Source organism: Chlorocebus sabaeus, chromosome 26, assembly GCF_047675955.1.
Source record: "Chlorocebus sabaeus isolate Y175 chromosome 26, mChlSab1.0.hap1, whole genome shotgun sequence".
NCBI classification, from domain to species: Eukaryota; Metazoa; Chordata; class Mammalia; order Primates; family Cercopithecidae; genus Chlorocebus; species Chlorocebus sabaeus.
In genome coordinates, this window is record NC_132929.1 from 31,955,088 (window position 1) to 31,975,989 (window position 20,902).

Here is a 20,902-nt window from a genome sequence, read left to right on the forward strand (position 1 = left end):
TTTTAAAATATTAAAACAGCTATGGGTACCCCACCTCCCAGTATTCTAAGATCAAGAAGCAGGCTGTAAGAGGTGCACAGCCCTACAGGGTTTAGAGACAAAAGAGAAGTTTATTCCTACATGGCAGTATATTTGGCTCATGTGAAATATTGGGATATTATTCATGTATTCAAAAATAATTATTGCATACAATCCAGTATTTCCTTCCCTAGATATTTACCCAAGAGAAATATAAACATATATCCATGAAAAAACCTGCATGAAATTATGGTATATCCATGCAGTGGAATACTACTTGGCAATAAAAAGCCATGAACTACTAGTAGAATAACAACATATTTGCTAAGTGAAAGAAGCCAGGCTAAAAAACATATATAATCTATGTTTCCACTTATTTGATGCTCTGGAAAAGGCAGAGCTTTAGGGACAGAAATCAAAATGGTTGTCTGGGGCTTGAGTAGGGGTTAGGGGACTACCAAGCAACACAAGGGAACTTTTTGAGATGATGGAAATATTCTCTGTCTTGTGGTTGTGGTGGTTATGTGACAATATACGTTTGCTAAAACATATTGAACTGTATATGTAAAAAGAGTATATTGTATGATATATCAATTATATCTCAAACCTGAAAAAAATAATTTTTGAACACTGTTAGTGCCAGGTCTAGCTACTGGTATTACAGTGGTGAGTAAACAGACCTGATCTTGTTTCCAAGAAGTTAATATGTGTTGCTTTTGAGTATTTTTTAAGTACCTCAAGTACATATTTTTATATTTTGATATACATATGTATGCATACATATAACATGAAACCACTTTATTAGATGTAATACTCTGATATTCTATGAAGATATTTAAATTATCAAAATTCCAAAATTTGGATTATACATAAGATTTAACATGGTGTTTATCCAGTAAACTGAAGAACTGAAATGATACTAACAACAGATGATGTTGTGATGATAACGCTCTGTTTATCTATCAGTTTTTTTAATGCTACTGTTTGAACAGATGGCTTTTACCATGTAAAACATGGCATTTGGTGATCAGTTGGGAATTGCTGAATATGGGAGATAATTCTGTAAAGAAACCATTCATTTCAGGTTGGAACAATGATATTCCACCTAAATAAGGAAGAATATATTTAAATAGGTCTTCAACACCCAGGATGACTCTGTCAAAAACTGTGATGGGAAACCAGAGTTTAATTTCCTAATAATGTAGTATACATATCCTCCAGTCTGCTTGAAGCATGGTTTACCATACAGTCATCTCCATCATATTACAAACATTTCATGGAGTTAAACAAAAGTAAAAATACCATATTATAGCTTATTTTTCATGGAAATATACTAGCAAAGTAATATTGCAAAATCTGATGGAGACAGATAACCCTTAAATGTCTTTTGACTGATATGTATACATGTGTGTTGGGGAATGGAATGAGAGGTACAGAAAATGTACTAAAGAAATGACAAACATTAATTTAAAATGAGGAAGATTAAAGAGGACACTTAAAATTTGTATAATATTTGGAAACATTTTCATGTCATTTGTGAGAGTGATTCTTTAGTTTCTGTAATTTTTAACATATTTTGAAAGCCTTTTTTTTCTTCCCAGAGGTATTTCTAATAGTTAAGAGGTTTATTTATCTAAGTGTATCTTTGTATTTAATACTGAAAAAACTTATGCATGGCTAGCTCAGTGGGAGGCATCTGATGGAAAATAATTTTAGTTGTATGTCCTCTCCAATGGTTAGGACTTCTCAGGGGATATGACGGAGTTTTTTCATAGCAATAATGGATGCTAACATGGTATGTTTTCAGAGATGTAAATACAATGCCAAAGACAATGTGTTAGGCAAACTTTTTCTGTAAAGGGGCAGATAGCAAATATTTTTAGATTTGTGGGCTAGTCTGTGTTGTACCTACTTAACTTTAAGGTTGTAGTGTGAAAACAGCCACAGATAATACATAAATGAATAAGTGGGTGGATTCAGCCTGTGGGCCATAGTTTACAGACTTCCATAAACACTCCTTGTTTTTTTGTTGCTGTCGTTTGAGACGGAGTTTCGCTCTGGAGTGCACTGGTGCAATCTCGGCTCACTGAAAGCTCCACCTCCTGGGTTCATGCCATTCTCCTTCCTCAGCCTCCCAAGTAGCTGGGACTACAGGTGCCCGCCACCACGCCTGGCTAATTTTTTGTGTTTTTAGTAGAGATGGGGTTTCACTGTGTTAGCCAGGATGGTCTCGATCTCCTGACCTTGTGATCCGCCCGCCTTTGCCTCCCAAAGTGGTGGGATTACAGGTGTGAGCCACCGCGCCTTGCCAACACTCCTTGTTTTAAACTACAAATATATTTTGAAAACCTTGTATATAAAAATAAATTGCATTTTAGATGTGTTTATTCATGCACTCAACAAATACTTAAGCCAGTAGTACCTGGCATATAAGCTTTTAAATTGACTAGGCATAGAATATTGAACAAGGCAGACATGATTTCTGCCCTCATAGAGTTCACAGTATAATGAGGAAAACAGGCACTGACCAAGTGTTTTAAGTGGATTAAAAGAACGGTAACATTGAGTGGGCTCATAATAAAAAGCCTTGTGGTGAATCATTTGTAAAATGGGTAATTGCTGTGGATAGCCCACAATTATTCTTGATGATTTGCATTCATTAAAATTTTTGCTAGTTTCCTACTAGGAATATTGGCATTATAGTGTATCTTCTTAAAGGTGAATTATTTAACCAAAGCATTTTTCTTGTTTATGGTACTCATTCAGAATAAATTAACATGTGGATAACTACAGTTATAGCAAAGATTATTTGATAGTTGAATTAGTTTCCCTTTCAAATACAATTGTTGAATATCATTGTCTCAGCTCAGTGTCATCTATTATTAATGTATAATGTTTATTTTTGGTCTGCAGAGGTGTATTACCATCTGAAGGGATAGTTCATCTTCATTCAGAAACTAAGGTATGAAATGAAACTTTCTCTGAATACAATTATATTCTGTAGAACTTAGGTTTTTTTAGACTTTTCTTAGACAAAGCAGAGAAGGGGTATGACTCAACAGAAACAATATAAACCTTGATACTCAGAGGGATGCATTTATGAAATGTCACTCATATAATAAATGGAACCCTTTGTTGTCTCATAATTTCACTGAATAATTTGGAGGTACAGTGGAAAAAATTCTAGGTGAAATGACTTTGTAAACTGAGGCTTATTTTTTTTTTCTGAAGCTTACATCTAGTAGAGCGAAGACCTGAAAAAGAATGATACTCATATGCAAAGAAGGTGATTTGAAAAGTTTGTTCATTCATTTAAATATTTACAGTGTAGAGATCACTCTTCTAGGTGTAGAACATACTGGGATCTATGTTTCCCATCCATGGAGACCTAAGCCAAGGGAACTGTATACCTGAAGGCCACGGAAGGCCTGCCTGGGGAATAATTGGTTCGTGAGGAGAACTAAATTCTGTGAGTCAGAATGTCCAGATTTATTCACGACAGTCCACTGGCTAGCTGAATACCATTGAATCTTTAGGACTCATTTTCCTTATCCTTGAATTTCTTGGTTTTGATATTATCTAGGTCTTTTCCAGCTATACAGTTGTGATATTCTTGAAAACACATTTTTGGTAATTCCATCAAAATAGCAGTTTTTCTGTGTAGCAAAATAGCAATTCTATGTGTTACAGAATTGCTTTCTTTGGCAAATGATTAGACTCTAATTAATCAATACTTTCAATTCTTTTAATGTAGCCAAAGACCAAAAACATTGATCCTGTAAACAAGGTTCAAAACAAATTACACTCTGCAAATAAAGGAAGGAAAACAAATTCAAGGTATAGTATAGTTTTCAAAGTATTTTTTTTTTTAGTTTTATAATTCACAATACCATCATTCTTAATTATTAAGCTCTGTTTGTTTTTCCAGATCTTTTTATACCCTAAACATTAAGTTACCCCGCATATATCTTATCCACATTCAGTAATTTAGAACATTTTCTACTCAGAAATGTTTTGCAGCAGTTAACAAATATTTTATATTGTTCTCAAGAAAAATTCTAAATCTAAAATTTTTATAAATGTTATTTCTAGTGATTTATTCTCTTAGAACTGTGACTGTAACTGAGGTTTGTTTTGTTTTGTTTTGTTTTTTGATCGCTGCCTAGTTCTCTCAAATAGGCTCAATAGTCTAGTTTTTGAGTATTTGACAAAGTGCATACATTATTTTGTCTATTGAGCTACAGAATTATTTGCCATGCTCTAAATAGGACTATAATATAATTATAATTTACATTTTATTGTTTTTGGTGAGAAAGAATTCAAGACAGTTCTTAGTATTATAGGCATAAAAAGGGACCCAAGATGCTCCCTAGGATAGGATGCTTTCTAGAAAAGGTGGAGGATTGAGTTGCACCAACCATCTTCAGTCAGTTATTACATTTAGATGTCTATTACTTACCCAAACTGATCACTGCATTGTAATTTTGGAAAAATCTTTGTTCATTTTTGTGTCTTTTAATTGTTTAAATAACTTTTTTGTTTTTGTTTTTTTTTTAAATAAAAGGGATGGAAAAAATAGAGTAAAGTGATAAGGAACAGAAAATAACTATACAATAGATTGAAGAAAAGAACTTACAGGCCACATACATGCATACATAACTGGAAAGGGTTACCTTTTCAGACTTCACATTTTTTTTTTAAAAAGTTGATTTTTCAAATAGAATTCCGAAGACCAAGACCTACTATTTGATAGCACAATAGGGTGACCATAGCCAATAATAACTTAATTGTATTTTTAAAATAACTTAAAGAGTATATTTAGATTGTTTGTAATTCAAACAATAAATGCTTGAGGGGATGGATACCCCCTTCTTCATAATGTGCTCATTTCACATTGCATTCCTGTATCAAAACATCTCATAAATATGTACACCTACTGTGTACCCACAAAAAATTAAAATGAAAAGAAAAGAATTCTGAAGCATTTGCTTATGTTTTAAAAGTGAATTTGGCTTTCAGAACCATAAATTTGTTGATGTGTCAATGAATTAGGCCTCGCCCATTCCTCAGTGCCTTTAGAAATGAGTTTTATTTTGTCGGTCTTCTCCATTTCATTAAAAAAAAAAAATCAAATCCAACTTTTTGGTTAATATTGATCGTGGTAAGAATGTGTTTCTTTGGGTGGAAAAAAATGTTATTTGATTGAGCTATTAGCTCTTCACTCTGTAATTTTTTTTCAAGAGGTATTTTTCTTTGCTGTTCGCAGAATTATGGCCAGGGTGATGTCAGTTTGTACAGTTTTTCTCCAGAGGCATGTAAATTTCAAAGCCACAGGCTGGATTTGACCTAGGAGGCCAAGTGCAGTACTCTTAGTTTTCGTATTCCCTTATATGGAGGCAAAGTCTAGACCATCTGGCCTCATAAAGCCTTCTCTAGCTCTGTGGTCATGCGATTCATAAAGACCAAAAATCTGCTAAGTCTCTTGTAATATAGTCCTTGAAAGTATCATATGTAGATTTCATCATAAATTTCAAATGTGTAATAGTAGCCTCTTGTAATATAAGCCTTAATATCAATTACAGATTTCATCATAAATTTAAATTTATAATTTTGATCTGCTTATTTGAGTAAAAGGCATATATCCTTTCTACCTTTCTATTTTGTTCACATGTGTGTATATACATACATATGTATTTAATTTTTATTTTTTAGTGTTAAATTGAAATACTCTGATGTCCAAACTGCCGACGATGTTGCCATTCCAGAGGATTTCTCAGACTTTTCCCTTGCAAAAACAATTAGCAAAATTGAAGGGCAACTGGAGGAAGAAGGCTTACCTGAATATACAGATGATATTTTTTCTGGTGTTAGTAATGACATTGGAACAGGTAGATTTTCTTTTGTTTCTTATTTTTATCTTTATAGCACAGTTACTTAGAAGAGGAAGTCTTGGGGAACTATTTCTTACATTAAAAAAAAATGTATTGTGATGTCTTGGTTTGTTTCAGTATAATCTAGTAGGATGTGGTGGAGGGAGGAATGAATGGGATTATAGATGAAATAAAACTGGCCATGAGTCAGTCATTGTTAAAGATAGGCAGTGGGTAAATGGGGTTCATTGAACTTGCCTACTTTTATGTTTCATATTTTCCATTATAAAAAGTAAAAATAAAAAAGACTGTATTTACTGGTTTGATTGAATACATTTCAACTTAAGTTAAAATACCCATCGCTTATTGTTACAATATTTAAAAAGTTTTTCTGAATTTTTTCGTTTACTGTTACTATATTTTATTTATTGCATGTTAAATCAACACATGCAAAAGGACAAATGAATTGACATTGCATCAGGTAAAATAAATGAATTTTCTAATGTATATAATTTTTCTTATTAACTCATTCTTTGCGTATCACTAGAATAATACTAAATTTCAATCAACTAAAAACATTACTAAATTTATGAGGAGCCTCCTATGCTATTGAAGCAAAAAAGTAAGACAATTGAGTATATATGAACTAGTTACTGCCGAACTATAATACAATTAATTGTGACTACAGGCAAGCCACTTAGCACCTCTGTAATAGCAGTTTATTCATTTGAAAATTTAGCAGTTTGTATTAGATGATCATAAAGTTTATGTATTAGTCTGTTCCTGCACTGCTATAAAGAAATACCTAAGACTGTGTAATTTATAAAGAAAAGGTTTAATTGGCTCATGGTACTGCAGGCTGTACAGGAAGCATAGCAGTTTCTGCTTCTGGGGAGGCCACAGGAAACTTCCAATCATGGCGGAAGGCAAACAGGGAGTGAGACACCTCACATGGTAGGATCACGAACAAGAGATAGAGGGGGGAGGTGCCACATGTTTTTAAACAATCAGATTTCATGAGAAGTCACTATCATGAGGATAGTACCAAAAGGGATGATACTAAACCATTTATGAGAAATCGCCCCCATGATCCATTCACCTCCTACCAGGCCCCACCTCCAACACTTGGGGATTACAATTCAACATGAGATTTGGGTGGGGACACAGATCCAAACCATATCAGTTTATCTTTAAAATTATCTGATTCTGTGAGAAATCATAATTTATATGTGTAATAATTATTGTGTTATATACTAGTCATAAGTAGGGAGCAATTTTCTTCTGCACTTACTATATTTACTGACCGAATCAAGCTTTCTAGGGCTAGTTATGGTAAGGAAATGTAAGTGGAGCAGTAAGTTGCCTTTAGGTCTCTCTAAGATGCTTTTGAGGATGTGATACCCAGGCGTTGATTGTTCCTCGGTAGAGGAACATGGTCCCAGGTCCCATGGCCCTGTTAGAACTGCCTCCCTGTGTTCCCTTTTTAGTATCACTGGTCTAGGTGTCTTCTTCTTTGGGACAATTTTCTCTTATTTCAGGTGATTGCTTGGAATGGTTTGGTTATGTGTGGGAGAAAAAAGATCAAGAAGTAGTTTGGGAGCACAGATTACTTTGTAAGATTAAAGCTAGGGTCGAGTGGGGAGCAGAGTTTAGTACTGTGGGCCTCCAGACATGGGAGCACTCTGCTCCTTGAGTTAGAGTTGAGGTAGAGTTACTAAGGTTAGAGTTAGGGAGAAAAAGAAATGGGAAAAGTCATGCTTTTCTATTTTTTCTTCCTTCTTTCCCTCAGAGGCCAACTACTGTCAACTTCACACTTTTTAATTTGTCATTTCCCTCTATTCCATGCTCACCTGGAGTTACATGGTAGGAGAGTTGAGGCCAAAGAGACCTAGGTAGAGTTAGAGCCAACCCATAATTCATCAGCTCGATGATAACACTGAGGGCACTTAAAAAAGCTGGAAGTGTGTATGGAGATGTTTTATGCTGTGCACATCACATGTGTATGGCTTAGTGGATTTGTCCTAATGACTTCTCAGAGCAGTTCCAAGTGTTTCCTCAAGATAAATTTCATGATTGTTTTATAATATTCCTACTATGCCATTTTGAACAAATGACCGAATGACTTATGAGTGAGTTCTTAATTCAGTTTTCACTTTATTTACTTTACGGGCCTATAAACTTCAAAGATTTACTGCTGATATTATTGAATAATGGACTTTTGCTTGCAGTAAAATACCAAAGATAGATCTTGAAGGTTTGTGAGAGAAAGCTTAGACAGTAAGGTATTAGTGTATTTCTTTGCTTCAAAGACACATATACTACATTTTAACTGCTCAGAAATTGGCATCTGCATTACAGTCAGTGGCATTTTGTAATCACAATGACTAGATTGAAGCTGACAGTGGCATTTTGTAATCACAATGACTAGAGAAGATTTATGTTTGTTTCTACCAAACACTCAGGGACATTACTGACCTGAGAACACTTTAAATTCTCTGATGTAGTTTGGACCACCCTGGCGAGTGTGAATTTAGTCTGCAAACTTATGTGAATACTACCTGTGATTTCTTTCTGTTGACTGGATTTATTCGTCATTGACCCTTTCATTAGGACTGTTTAGTACCTATAGTGCCCCCTAACAGATGTCTCCTATTTGACTCCCCATCTTGAGTATTTTCTTCTTTATAAAGTAATGGCCTGTCTTACAATTGATGTCATCTTAGATTCAGCAAAAGACAGTAAATATAATTATTTAAATTCACAGAAGCACAGATCAGATTTCTAAAGGCCAAACTCCGTGTTATGCAGGAGGAATTGGATAATGTTGTATGTGAATGCAATAAAAAGGTAAGCTTTAAAAACCTCTTAAAAGGCTGTAATATTCAAAGACATTTTAGGAGCAATTTCAATTACATTTTGAATAACTTTATTTAGATATAAATCATAGTTAAATTTTGAATTCAAAAATTGTATATAAGTACTGAACTTTATTCTGATATGTTGAATTTTCACAGAGCTGAAATATCTTACATTTTTGTTATAATTAGTATTCTCTATATTAGTCTTACAAGTGTAGTGTAAGCTATTAAATGCAAATGAAACATTTGACTTCCATTTTTGAAGATAAAAATAGACTAATTTGTTTTTCATGAAATTTGTATAAATGTCAAAGAACATATGAAACTTCTTTTTTCTGCTTTGTTTTGATAACAAATCTTACATTTTTTTCACATAATCTATAATTTCATAACTATAGGAGGATGAAATTCAGAATTTAAAGTCTCAAGTAAAAAAATTTGAAGAAGATTTTATGAGACAGCAGCGAACAATTAATATGCAGCAGTCTCAAGTAGAAAAATATAAGACTCTTTTCGAAGAAGCAAACAAAAAGTGTGATGGATTACAGCAGCAGTTGTCTTCAGTAGAAAGGGTAATTATTTTAGTATTTTTCCTAACTTAATGCCAAAAATACAATAAAATTATTAAGGTTACACATTTGTATAGATGCCATTTTGACAGTTCAGTTATTTTATTAGTATTTACTGAAAACTCTTTCCCCTGCCATAGAATATTTTTTAACAACTGTATTGAGATGTAAAGTATAAAGTATACTTTTAAAGTATACAATTCAGTGGCTTTTGGTGTATTCATAGAATTGTGCAACTATCACTACAACCATTTTCATAATCCCTAAAGAACACTTCATACCCTTTAGCTACCACACCCTGACCCTGCTCCCCTCAATCCCTTACAGCCCTAGGCAACCACTAATCTATTTTGTGTCTCAATAAATTTGTCTATTCTGGATATTTCATATACATGGAATCATATAACATGTGGTCTTTGTGACTTTTACTTAAGATGTTTTCAAGGTTCATCCATGTTGCAGCACCTATCAGTACTTTATTTCTTTTTATTGGCAAGTAATATTCTGTTATATATAACACATTTAATTTACCTGTTTATCAGTTGGTAGCTTTGGGTTATTTGGGTTGTTTCTACTGTCTGGCAATTTTAAATACTTTCAATATGCATGTATAAGTTTTTGTGTGCACATATGTTTTCCTTTCTCTTGGTTATATAGCCAGGAATGGAATTGCTGGGTCATATGGAAATCTTGTGTTGACCTTTTGAGGAATTGCTGTTTTCCAAACTGCCTGTACCATTTTACATTCCTACCAGTAGTGCATGAAGGTCCTAATTTCTACACATCCTCACCAACATCTACTAGATTATCTTTTTGATTATAGCCATACTGCAAGTGTAAAAGAGTTACCTCATTGTGGTTTTGATTTGCATTTCCCTAATAACTAATGATGCTGAACATCTTTTCATGTGCTTAATGGCATTTGTCTATTTTATTTGGAGAAATGTCCTTAAGATCTTTGCCCATTTTTTAAATTGGATTTTTAAAAATTAATAATAAGAACTTTTAAGTTATATGTTTAGATACAAGTCCCTTATCAGATATATGATTTGCAAATAGTTTTCCCATACAGTGGGTTGTCTTTCACTTTATGGCACTCTTTGAGGCACAAAAGTTTTAAATTTTTTTTTTTTTTTTTTTTTTTTTTTTTCTTTTTTTTTTTTTGAGACGGAGTCTTGCTCTGTCGCCCAGGCTGGAGTGCAGCGGCCGGATCTCAGCTCACTGCAAGCTCCGCCTCCCGGGTTTACGCCATTCTCCTGCCTCAGCCTCCCAAGTAGCTGGGACTACAGGCGCCCGCCATCTCGCCCGGCTAGTTTTTTTTTGTATTTTTTAGTAGAGACGGGGTTTCACCGTGTTAGCCAGGATGGTCTCGATCTCCTGACCTCGTGATCCGCCCGTCTCGGCCTCCCAAAGTGAAAAGTTTTAAATTTTGATGAAGTCCAGTTTATCTAACATTGATTTGGTTGCCTATGCTTTTGGTGTCATATTTAAGGGGAGAATGTATTTTAAATAAACTATCCTAGCTTAAAACATTTTATATTAGTGTACCATTGTGAAAATAAAAATATACTGTTTGCGATTGCTTTGTAAAATGTGATAAGAATTATGTAATATAGCACATCGTGAGATTTAGTAAGAAAATGTGCCCCCTTTATTAATACCCTTACATTTTTCTTTTGTATGGTCATATTTAAAAACCCTGCTTTTTAAACATTTTGGGCTTGTATAATTAGCATTATCTTGTAATAAATTTTAATATCAGATTCACTTAGATATAATTTGTATGCAGTAAATTCACACTTTTTAGTGTACAATTCTATGAGTTTTGACAAACGTATGCAGTAATGTAACTATCACTATAATTGAGCATAGAACAGTTCCATCAGACCCCCAAAATTCCCTGTGAATTTAGTCAACGCCTTCCCTAATCCCAGCCCCAGGCAACCACTGATGTGTTTGCTTTTTAAATTTTGGCCTTTTCCCAAATGTCACATAAATAGAATCACATAGGATATAGCCTTTTGAATCTGATTTTTTTTTTTCAGTTAGCATAAAAGATTTGATATGGTTTGACTGTGTCCCCACCCAAATTTCATCTTGAATTCCCACGTGTTGTGGGAGGAAGCCGGTGGGAGGTAATTGAATCATGGGGGCAAGTCTTCCCTGTGCTGTTCTTGTGATGATGAAAAAGGCTCAGGAGATCTGATGGTTTTAAAAGGGGGAGTTTCCCAGCACAAATTCTCTTCTCTTGTCTGCTGCCATGTGAGACATGCCTTTCACCTTCCAACATGATTGTGAGACCTCCTCAGCCATGTGGAACTGTGAGTCCAATAAACCTCTTTCTTTTGTAGATTGCCCAGTCTTAGGTATGTCTTTATCAGCAGCATGAAAATGAACTAATACAGTATATTGGTACCAGTAGAGTCGGGTGCTGATGCAAATGTTGAAGTGACCTTGCAACTGGGTAAGAGGCAGAGGTTGGAAAAGTTTGGAGGGCTCAGAAGAATACAGGAAAATGTGGGAAAGTTTGGAACTCCCTAGGGACTTGTTGAGTGGCTTTGACCAATATACTGATAATGATATGGACAATGAAATCCAGTCTGTGGTGGTCTCAGATGGAGATGAGGAACTTGTTGGGAACTAGAGCAAAGGTGACTCTTGTTATGTTTTAGTAGAGAGACTGGTAGCATTTTGCCCCTTTCCTAGAGATCTGTGGGACTTTGAAATTGAGAGATGATTTAGGGTGTCTGGTGGAAGAAATTTCTAAGCAGCAAAGCACTCAAGAGGTGACTTGGTGTTGTTAAAGGCATTCAGTTTTAAAAGGGAAACAGCACAAAAGTTTGGAAAATTGCAGCCTAACAATGCAGTGGAAAAGAAAATCCCATTTTCTGAGGAGAAATTCAAGCCAGCTGCAGAAATTTGCATAAGTCATGAGGAGACGAATGTTAATCCCCAAGATGATGGGGAAAATGTCCCCCAAGGCATGTCAGAGGTCTTCACAGCAGCCCCTCCCATCACAGGCCTGGAGGCCTAGGAGGCATGATTGGTTTTGAAATGTGAGGACATGAGATTTGGGAGGGTCCTGGGGTAGAATATGGTTTGGCTGTGTCCCCACCCAAATTTAATCTTGAATTCCCATGTGTTGCAGGAGGGACCTAGTGGGAGGTAATTGAATCGTGGGGGCAGGTCTTTCCTGTGCTGTCCTCATGATAGTGAATAAGTCTCAGGAGATCTGATGGTTTTAAAAATGGGAGTTTCCCTGCACAAGCTCTCTCTTGTCTGCCACCATGTGAGACGTGCCTTTACCTTCCGCCATCATTGTGAGGTCTCCCCAGACACGTGAAACTGTGAGTGCAATAAATCTCTTTCTTTTGTAAATTGTACAGTCTTGGGTATGTCTTTATCAGCAGCATGAAAACGGACTAATACAACATGCAGTATTTATCCCTATTATAGTCCATTTCTTTTTATTGCTGAGTAGTGTAAACACTGAATGAATATACTTCAGTTTCTTTCCCCAGTCATCCAGTAATAAAACTTAATTATAGTATTTAATAGTCTAAACTTGTGTTTCCAATATGGTAGCCACTTACATTTGTGGCTAAATTGTGATGTGCTGTAAGTGTAAAGTAAAAATCAGATTTTGAAAAATTCATGTAAAACAGAATGAAGAATGTAAAATATATCAAAATCTCTTAATATTTTTTGTATTGGTTATATGTCGAAATAATATTTGAATATATGAGGTTAAGTGAAATACATTACTAAAATTAAGTTTACCAGTTTCTGTTTCACCTTTTAAAGTGGCTACTAGAAATTTTGTAATTACATAAGTATGCTGTATTCTATTTCTGTTGGTTTAAGAAATATATATAATGGGTGTAAAGGGAAAAAGCTGTAGTGTCTAGGGGAACATCCATGTTTTAATTTGTCATGACTTTACCATTTACCATTATGCACCCAAGCTCTGGTCACATCACTGTTCTAGTCTCACATAATCTTGAAACATTGGTTATATCTTTGATTCTTTTCATGTTCTTGGCCATCATCTCCAATCCTGTGCAATTTTTCTTCCAAATGTTTTTCATTCATTGCTTCTTTTCAATTCCCATTTTGTGTCCATTTTCCATTTCTTATCCATTGTATCCTGTACTTTGTCAGTAGGTTAATGTTCCCAGAGGGTGACATTGATTATACTTTTCCCTTTGTAGAGGGATAATTTTTTTCCCTTTGTATGGGGATGATTTTTTGAGTGCCATATGCCAGATAAAATGCATTTTATAGAAAGGGAAACTGAGTGGCCAGGCGTGGTGGCTCATGCCTGTTATCCCAGCACTTTGGGAGGCCAAGGCAGGCAGATCAGGAGGTCAGGAGATTTAGACCATCCTGGCTAACACGGTGAAACCGTGTGTCTACTAAAAATACAAAAAAAATGCCATTCCAAGATGGCCAAATAGGAATAGCTCTGGTCTGCAGCTCCCAGCATGATTAATGCAGAAGACAGGTGATTTCTGCATTTCCAACTGAGGTACCTGGTTCATCTCGTTGGGACTGGTTGGACAGTGGGTGCAGGCATGGAGGGCGAGCCAAAGCAGAGCGGGTGTTGCTTCACCCAGGAAGTGCAAGGGGTTGGGGGATTTCCCTTCCCTAGCCAAGGGAAGTTGTGACACACTGTACGTGGAAAAACAGGACATTTCTGCCCAAATACTGCACTTTTCCCAAGGTCTTAGCAACCGGCAGACAAGGAGATTCTCTCCTGTGCCTGGCTTGGTGGGTCACATGCCCACAGAGCCTTGCTCACTGCTAGTATAGCAGTCTGAGATCGAACTGTGAGGCGGCAGCCTGGCTGGTGGTGGGGCGTCCATCATTGCTGAGGCTTGAGTAGGTAAACAAAGTGGCCAGGAAGCTTGAACTGGGCGGAGACAACCGCAACTCAGCAAGGCATACTGTCTCTATAGACTGCACCTCTGTGGGCAGGGCATAGCTGAACAAAAGGCAGGAGACAACTTCTGCAGACTTAAATGTCCCTGTCTGACAGCTCTGAAGAGAGCAGTTGTTGTCCCAGCACGGCATTTGAGCTCTGAGAATGGACAGACTGCCTCCTCAAGTGGGTCCCTGACCCCAAAGTAGCCTGTGAGACACCTCCCAGTAGGGGCCGATGGACACCTCATGTAGGCGGGTGCCCTTCTGGGATGAAGCTTCCGGAGGAAGCATCAGCCAGAAATAACTGCTGTTCTGCAATATTTGCTGTTCTGTAGCCTCCACTGGTGATACCCAGGCAAACAGGGTCTGGAGTGGACCTCCAGCAAACTCCAACAGACCTGTAGCTGAGGGACCTGTTAGAAGGAAAACTAACAAACAGAAAGGAATAGGATCAACATCAACAAAAAGGACGTCTACACCAAAACCCCATCTGTAGGTCACCAACATCAAACACCAAAGGTAGATAAAACCACAAAGATGGGGAGAAACCAGAGCAGAAAAGCTGAAAATTCTAAAAACCAGAGCGCCTCTTCTCCGAAGAATTGCAGCTCCTTGCCAGCAACAGAACAAAGCTGCATGGAGAATGACTTTGACGAGTTAACAGAAGTAGGCTTCAGAAGGTTGGTAATAACAAACTCCGAGCTAAAGGAGCATTTTCAAACCCATCGCAAGGAAAATAAAAACCTTGAAAAAAGGTTAGACAAATGGCTAACTAGAATAAAAAATGTAGAGAAGACCTTAAATGACCTGATGGAGCTGAAAACCATGGCATGAGAACTTTGTGATGCATGCAGAAACTTCAATAGCCGATTCGATCAAGTGAAAGAAAGGGTATCAGGGATTGAAGATCAAATTAATGAAATAAAGTGAGAAGACAAGTTTAGAGACAAAAGAGTAAAAAGAAATGAACAAAGCCTTCAAGAAATATGGGACTATGTGAAAAGACCAAATCTGCATTTGATTGGTATACCTGAAAGTGATGGGGAGAATGGAACCAAGTTGGAAAACACTTTTCAGGATATTTCCCAGGAGAACTTCCCCAAGCTAGCAAGACAGGACAACATTCAAATTCAGGAAATACACAGAACACCACAAAGATCTTCCTCAAGAAGTGCAACAGCAAGATACATACCTGTCAGGTTCACCAAGTTTGAAATGAAGGAAAAAATGTTAAGGGCAGCTAGAGAGAAAGGTCGGGTTACCCATAAAGGGAAGCCCATCAGACTAACAGTGGATCTCACGGCAAAAACCCTACAAACCAGAAGAGAGTGGAGACCAATATTCAACATTCTTAAAAGAATTTTCAACCCAGAATTTCATACCCAGCCAAACGAAGCTTCATAAGTGAAGGAGAAATAAAATCATTTACAGACAAGCAAATGCTGAGAGATTTTGTCACCACCAGGCCTGCCTTACAAGTGATCCTGAAGGAAGCACTAAACATGGAAAGAAACAACCAATACCAGCCACTGCAAAACAGGCCAAATGGTAAAGATCATCAATGCAATGAAGAAACTGCATCAATTAAAATAACCAGCTAACCTCATGACAGGATCAAATTCACACATAACAATATTAACCTTAGATGTAAATGGGTGAATGCCCCAATTAAAAGACACAGACTGGCAAATTGGATAAAGAGTCAAGATCCTTCAGTGTGGTTTATTCAGGAGACCCAACTCATGTGCAGAGACACACACAGGCTCAAAAGAAAGGGATGGAGGAAGACCTACCAAGCAAACTGAAAGCCAAAAACAGCAGGGGTTGCAATCCTAGTCTCTGATATACAGATTTTAAACCAACAAAGATCAAAAGAGACAAAGAAGGCCATTACATAATGGTAAAGGGATCAATTCAACAAGAAGAGCTAACTATCCTAAATATACATGCACCCAATACAGGAGCAACCAGATTCATAAAGCAAGTCCTTAGAGACCTACAAAGAGACTTAGACTGCCACACAATAATAATGGGAGACTTTTACACCCCACTGTCAATATTAGAAAGATCAACAAGACAGGTTAACAAGGATATCCAGGACTTGAACTGAGCTCTGCACCAAGCAGACCTAATAGACATCTACAGAACTCTCCACCCCAAATCAACAGAATATACATTCTTCTCAGCACCACATCGCACTTATTCTAAAACTGACCACATAATTGTAAATAAAGCACTCCTTAGCAAATGTAAAAGAACAGAAATCACACCAAACTGTCTCTCAGACCACAGTGCAATCAAATTAGAACTCAGGTTTAAGAAACTAACTTAAAACCACACAACTACATGGAAACTGAACAACCTGCCTCTGAATGACTACTGGGTAAATAATGAAATGAAGGCAGAAATAAAGTTGTTCTTTGAAACCAATGAGAACAAAGATACAACATACCAGACTCTCTGGGGCACATGTAAAGCAGTGTGTATAGGGAAATTTATAGCACTAAATGCCCACAAGAGAAAGCAGGAAAGATCTAAAATTGACACCCTAACATCACAATTGAAAGAACTAGAGAAGCAAGAGGAGACAAATTCAAAAGCTAGCAGAAAGCAAGAAATAACCTAAGATCAGAGCAGAATTGAAGGAGATAGAGACACGAAAAACCCTTCAAAAAAATCAATGAATCCAGGAGCTGACTTTTTGGATTTTGTCTATAAACAAAATTGATAGAACACTAGCAAGACTAATAAAGAAGAAAAGAGAGAAGAATCAAATAGACAAAATAAAAAGTGATAAAAGGGATATCACCACGGATCTCACAGAAATATAAACTACCATCAGAGAATACTATAAACACCTCTATGCAAATAAACTAGGAAATCTAGAAGAAATGGATAAATTCCTGGACACATACTCCCACCCAAGACTAAACGAGGAGGAAGTTGAATCTCTGATTAGACCAATAACAGGCTCTGAAATTGAGGAAATAATTAATAGCCTACCAACCAAAAAAAATTCAGGACCAGATGAATTCACAACCAAATTCTACCAGAGGTACAAAGGGAGCTGATACCATTTCTTCTGAAACTATTTCAATCAACAGAAAAAGAGGGAATCCTCCCTAACTCGTTTTATGAGGTCAGCATCATCCTGATATCAAAGCCTGTCAGAGACACAACATGAAAGAATTTTAGACCAATATCCCTGATGAACATCTATGTGAAAATCCTCAATAAAATACTGGCAAACTGAATGCAGCAGCACATCAAAAAGCTTATCCATCACGATCAAGTCAGCTTCATCCCTGGGAGGCAAAGCTGGTACAACATATGCAAATCAATACACGTAATCCATCACATAAACAGAATCAAAGACAAAAACTACATGATTATCTCAGTAGATGTACAAAAGACCTTCGACAAAATTCAACAGCCTTACATGCTAAAAACTCTCAATAAACCAGGTATTGATGGAACGCATCTCAAAATAATAAGAGTTATTCATGACAAATGCACAGCCAATATCATACAGAATGGGCAAAAACTGGAAGCATTCCTTTTGAAAACTGGCGCAAGACAAGGATGCCCTCTCTTAGCACTCCTATTCAACATGGTGTGGTGTTGGAAGTTCGGGCCAGGGCAGTCAGGCAAGAGAAAGCAATAAAGGGTATTCAACTAGGAAAAGAGGAAGTCAAATTGTCCCTATCTGCAGATGACACGATTTTATATGTAGAAAACCCCATCGTCTCAGCCCAAAATCTCCTTAAGCTGATAAGCAGCTTCAGCAAACTCAATGTGCAAAAATCACAAGCATTCCTATACACCAATACCAGACACACAGCCAAATCGTGGGTGAACTCCCATTCACAATTGCTACAAAGAGAATCAAATACCTAGTAATCCAACTTAACAACGGATGTGAAGGACCTCTTCAAGCAGAATTACAAACCACTGCTAAACAAAATAAAAGAGGACACAAACAAAGGAAGAACATTCTGTGCTCATGGATAGGAAGAATCAATATCGTGAAAATGGCCCTACTGCCCAAGGTAATTTATAGATTCAATGCCGTCCCCATCAAGCTGCCAGTGACTTTCTTCACAGAATTGGAAGAAACTACTTTAAAGTTCATATGGAACCAAAAAAAGAGCCCGCATTGCCAGGACAATCCTAAGCAAAAAGAACAAAGCTGGAGGCATCTTGCTACCTGACTTCAAACTATACTACAAGGCTCCAGTAACCAAAACAGCATGGTACTGGTACCACAACAGAGATATAAACCAATGGAACAGAACAGAGGCCTCAGAAATAGCACCACACATCTACAACCATTTGATCTTTGACAGACCTGACAAAAACAAGAAATGGAGAAAGGATTCCCTATTTAATAAATGGTGCTGGGAAAACTGACTAGCCATATGTAGAAAGCTGAAACTGGATCCCTTCCTTATACCTTATATGAAAATTAATTCAAGATGAATTAAAGACTTAAATGTTAGACCTAAAACCGTAAACACCCTAGAAGAAAACCTAGGCAATACCATTGAGGCCATAGGCATGGGCAAGGACTTCATGACTAAAACACCAAAAGCAATGGCCACAAAAGCCAAAATAGACAACTGGGATCTCATTAAACTAAAGAGCTTCTGCACAGCAAAAGAAACTACCATCAGAGTGAACAGGCAACCTACAGAATGGGAGAAAATTTTTGCAATCTACCCATCTGACAAAGGGCTGATAATCAGAATCTACAAAGAGCTCAAACAAATTTACAAGAAAAAAACAACCCCATCAAAAAGTGGGCAAAGGATATGAACAGACATGACTCAAGACATTTATGCAGCCAACAGACACATGAAAAAATGCTCATTGTCACTCGTCATCAGAGAAATGCAAATCAAAACCACAGTGAGATACCATCTCATGCCAGTTAGAATGACCATCATTAAAATGTCAGGAAACAACGGATGCCTGGAGAGGATGTGGAGAAATAGGAGCGCTTTTACACTGTTGGCAGAGTGCTAATTAGTTCAACCATTGTGGAAGACAGCGTGGCGATTCCTCAAGGATCTAGAACTAGAAATGCCATTTGACCCACCAATCCCATTACTGGGTGTATACCCAAAGGATTATAAATCATGCTCCTATAAACACACATGCACACGTATGTTTATTGCAGCACTATTCACAATAGCAGAGACTTGGAACCAATCCAAATCTCCATCAATGATAAATTGGATTAAGAAAATGTGGCACATATACACCATGGAATACTCTGCAGCCATAAAAAAGGATGAGTTCATGTCCTTTGCAGGAACATGGATGAAGCTGGAAACCATCATTCTCAGAAAACTCTCACGAAGACAGAAAACCAAACACCGCATGTTCTCACTCATAGGTGGGAATTGAACAATGACACCACTTGGACACAGGGTAGGAACATCACACATCGGGGCCTACTGGGGGCTGGGGAGCTGGGGGAAGGATAGCATTAGGAGAAATACCTAATGTAAATGACGAGTTGATGGGTGCAGCAAACAACATGACACATGTATACCCATGTATCACACCTGCACATTGTGCACATGTACCCTAGAACTTAAACTATAATAATAAAAAAAATTAAAATACAAAAAAATTAGCCCGGCACGTTGGCGGGTGCCTGTAGTCTCACTACTCGGGAGGCTGAGGCAGGAGAATGGCATGGCGTGAACCTGGGAGTTGGAGCTTGCAGTGAGCCTACATGGCGCCACTGCACTCCAGCCTGGGCAAGAGAGCGAGACTCCATCTCAACAACAACAACAACAACAACAAAAAAAAAAACAAAGGGAAACTGAGTTTGATGGTGAAGCAAATTACCCAAGTTTATATATAGGTAGTGGCAGAATAGTATTCAAACTGTGTCTGACACCACAGTCTGTGTTTTTTCCACAAATCATATCATTCCCGAATCCCCCAAAATTAAATGAACGTAAGTACCAGCTATTTCAAAATCTTATCACTGTTTAAGAGTTTAATACTTTAAACTTTTATTTCACAATGAATGTACTAAGCGGTTATGATATACTGGCTATCTGAAGGCTTTTATAAAAACTTCCATTGGCTCTGAACTTTCCAGCTTGTATCCCTATCTACCCTGCCAGGTAGGCATAATAATTCTCATGGGTTATGTAACCATGAGAACTCAAGATTGAATCATTCTTTGCTAAGTCTCATTTTATATCTTTATACAAACAAACTTCAGTGTACAGTTCACAGAAATGCCAGAGCTTGAGTTTGATGGACTTGCTTTTATAAATCTGCAAAAGCCAACCATTTTAAAAATTATTATATATAACTTAAGCTTCTAATGCTAACAGACGGAGTTTTCTAAAATACAAAAACAGAAACCAATTTGTTTCAGCATTGGATTTTGTTTTTCTGTTAGTGATTTCTTTAAAATCAACTTTATTGAAGAATAACTTAAATACAATAAAATATACTTGTTTTTAGCTTATAATTCAATACGTTTTCACAAATTAATATTCCCTCATAACTACCACCGTAATTCAGATAATGAAAATTTATATTACCCTCCCAGAATATCCTTTGTATTCCTGCCCCATAAATCTCCGACGTCTAACCATGGCCCCAGGCAGCCACTGAGCTATATTTTTTCACTATA

General features: G+C 36.8%; 1 protein-coding gene across 9 annotated transcripts in view; it reads left to right on the forward strand.

Moving 5' to 3' along the window:
- Nucleotides 1-20,902, forward strand: part of TEX9 (testis expressed 9) — a 102,387-nt gene that overhangs the window by 19,658 nt on the left and 61,827 nt on the right. For all 9 annotated transcript variants that reach the window (XR_012091496.1, XR_012091495.1, XR_005244331.2 and 6 more), the window contains 5 exons: nt 2,932-2,980; nt 3,773-3,855; nt 5,731-5,906; nt 8,653-8,735; nt 9,145-9,318. Coding sequence is in view for 6 of the 9 variants with exons in the window: in XM_008016503.3 (XP_008014694.3) it covers nt 2,932-2,980; nt 3,773-3,855; nt 5,731-5,906; nt 8,653-8,735; nt 9,145-9,318 (565 nt within the window). In the remaining 3 variants the exon portion in view is untranslated. The remainder of the gene's footprint in view (nt 1-2,931; nt 2,981-3,772; nt 3,856-5,730; nt 5,907-8,652; nt 8,736-9,144; nt 9,319-20,902) is intronic.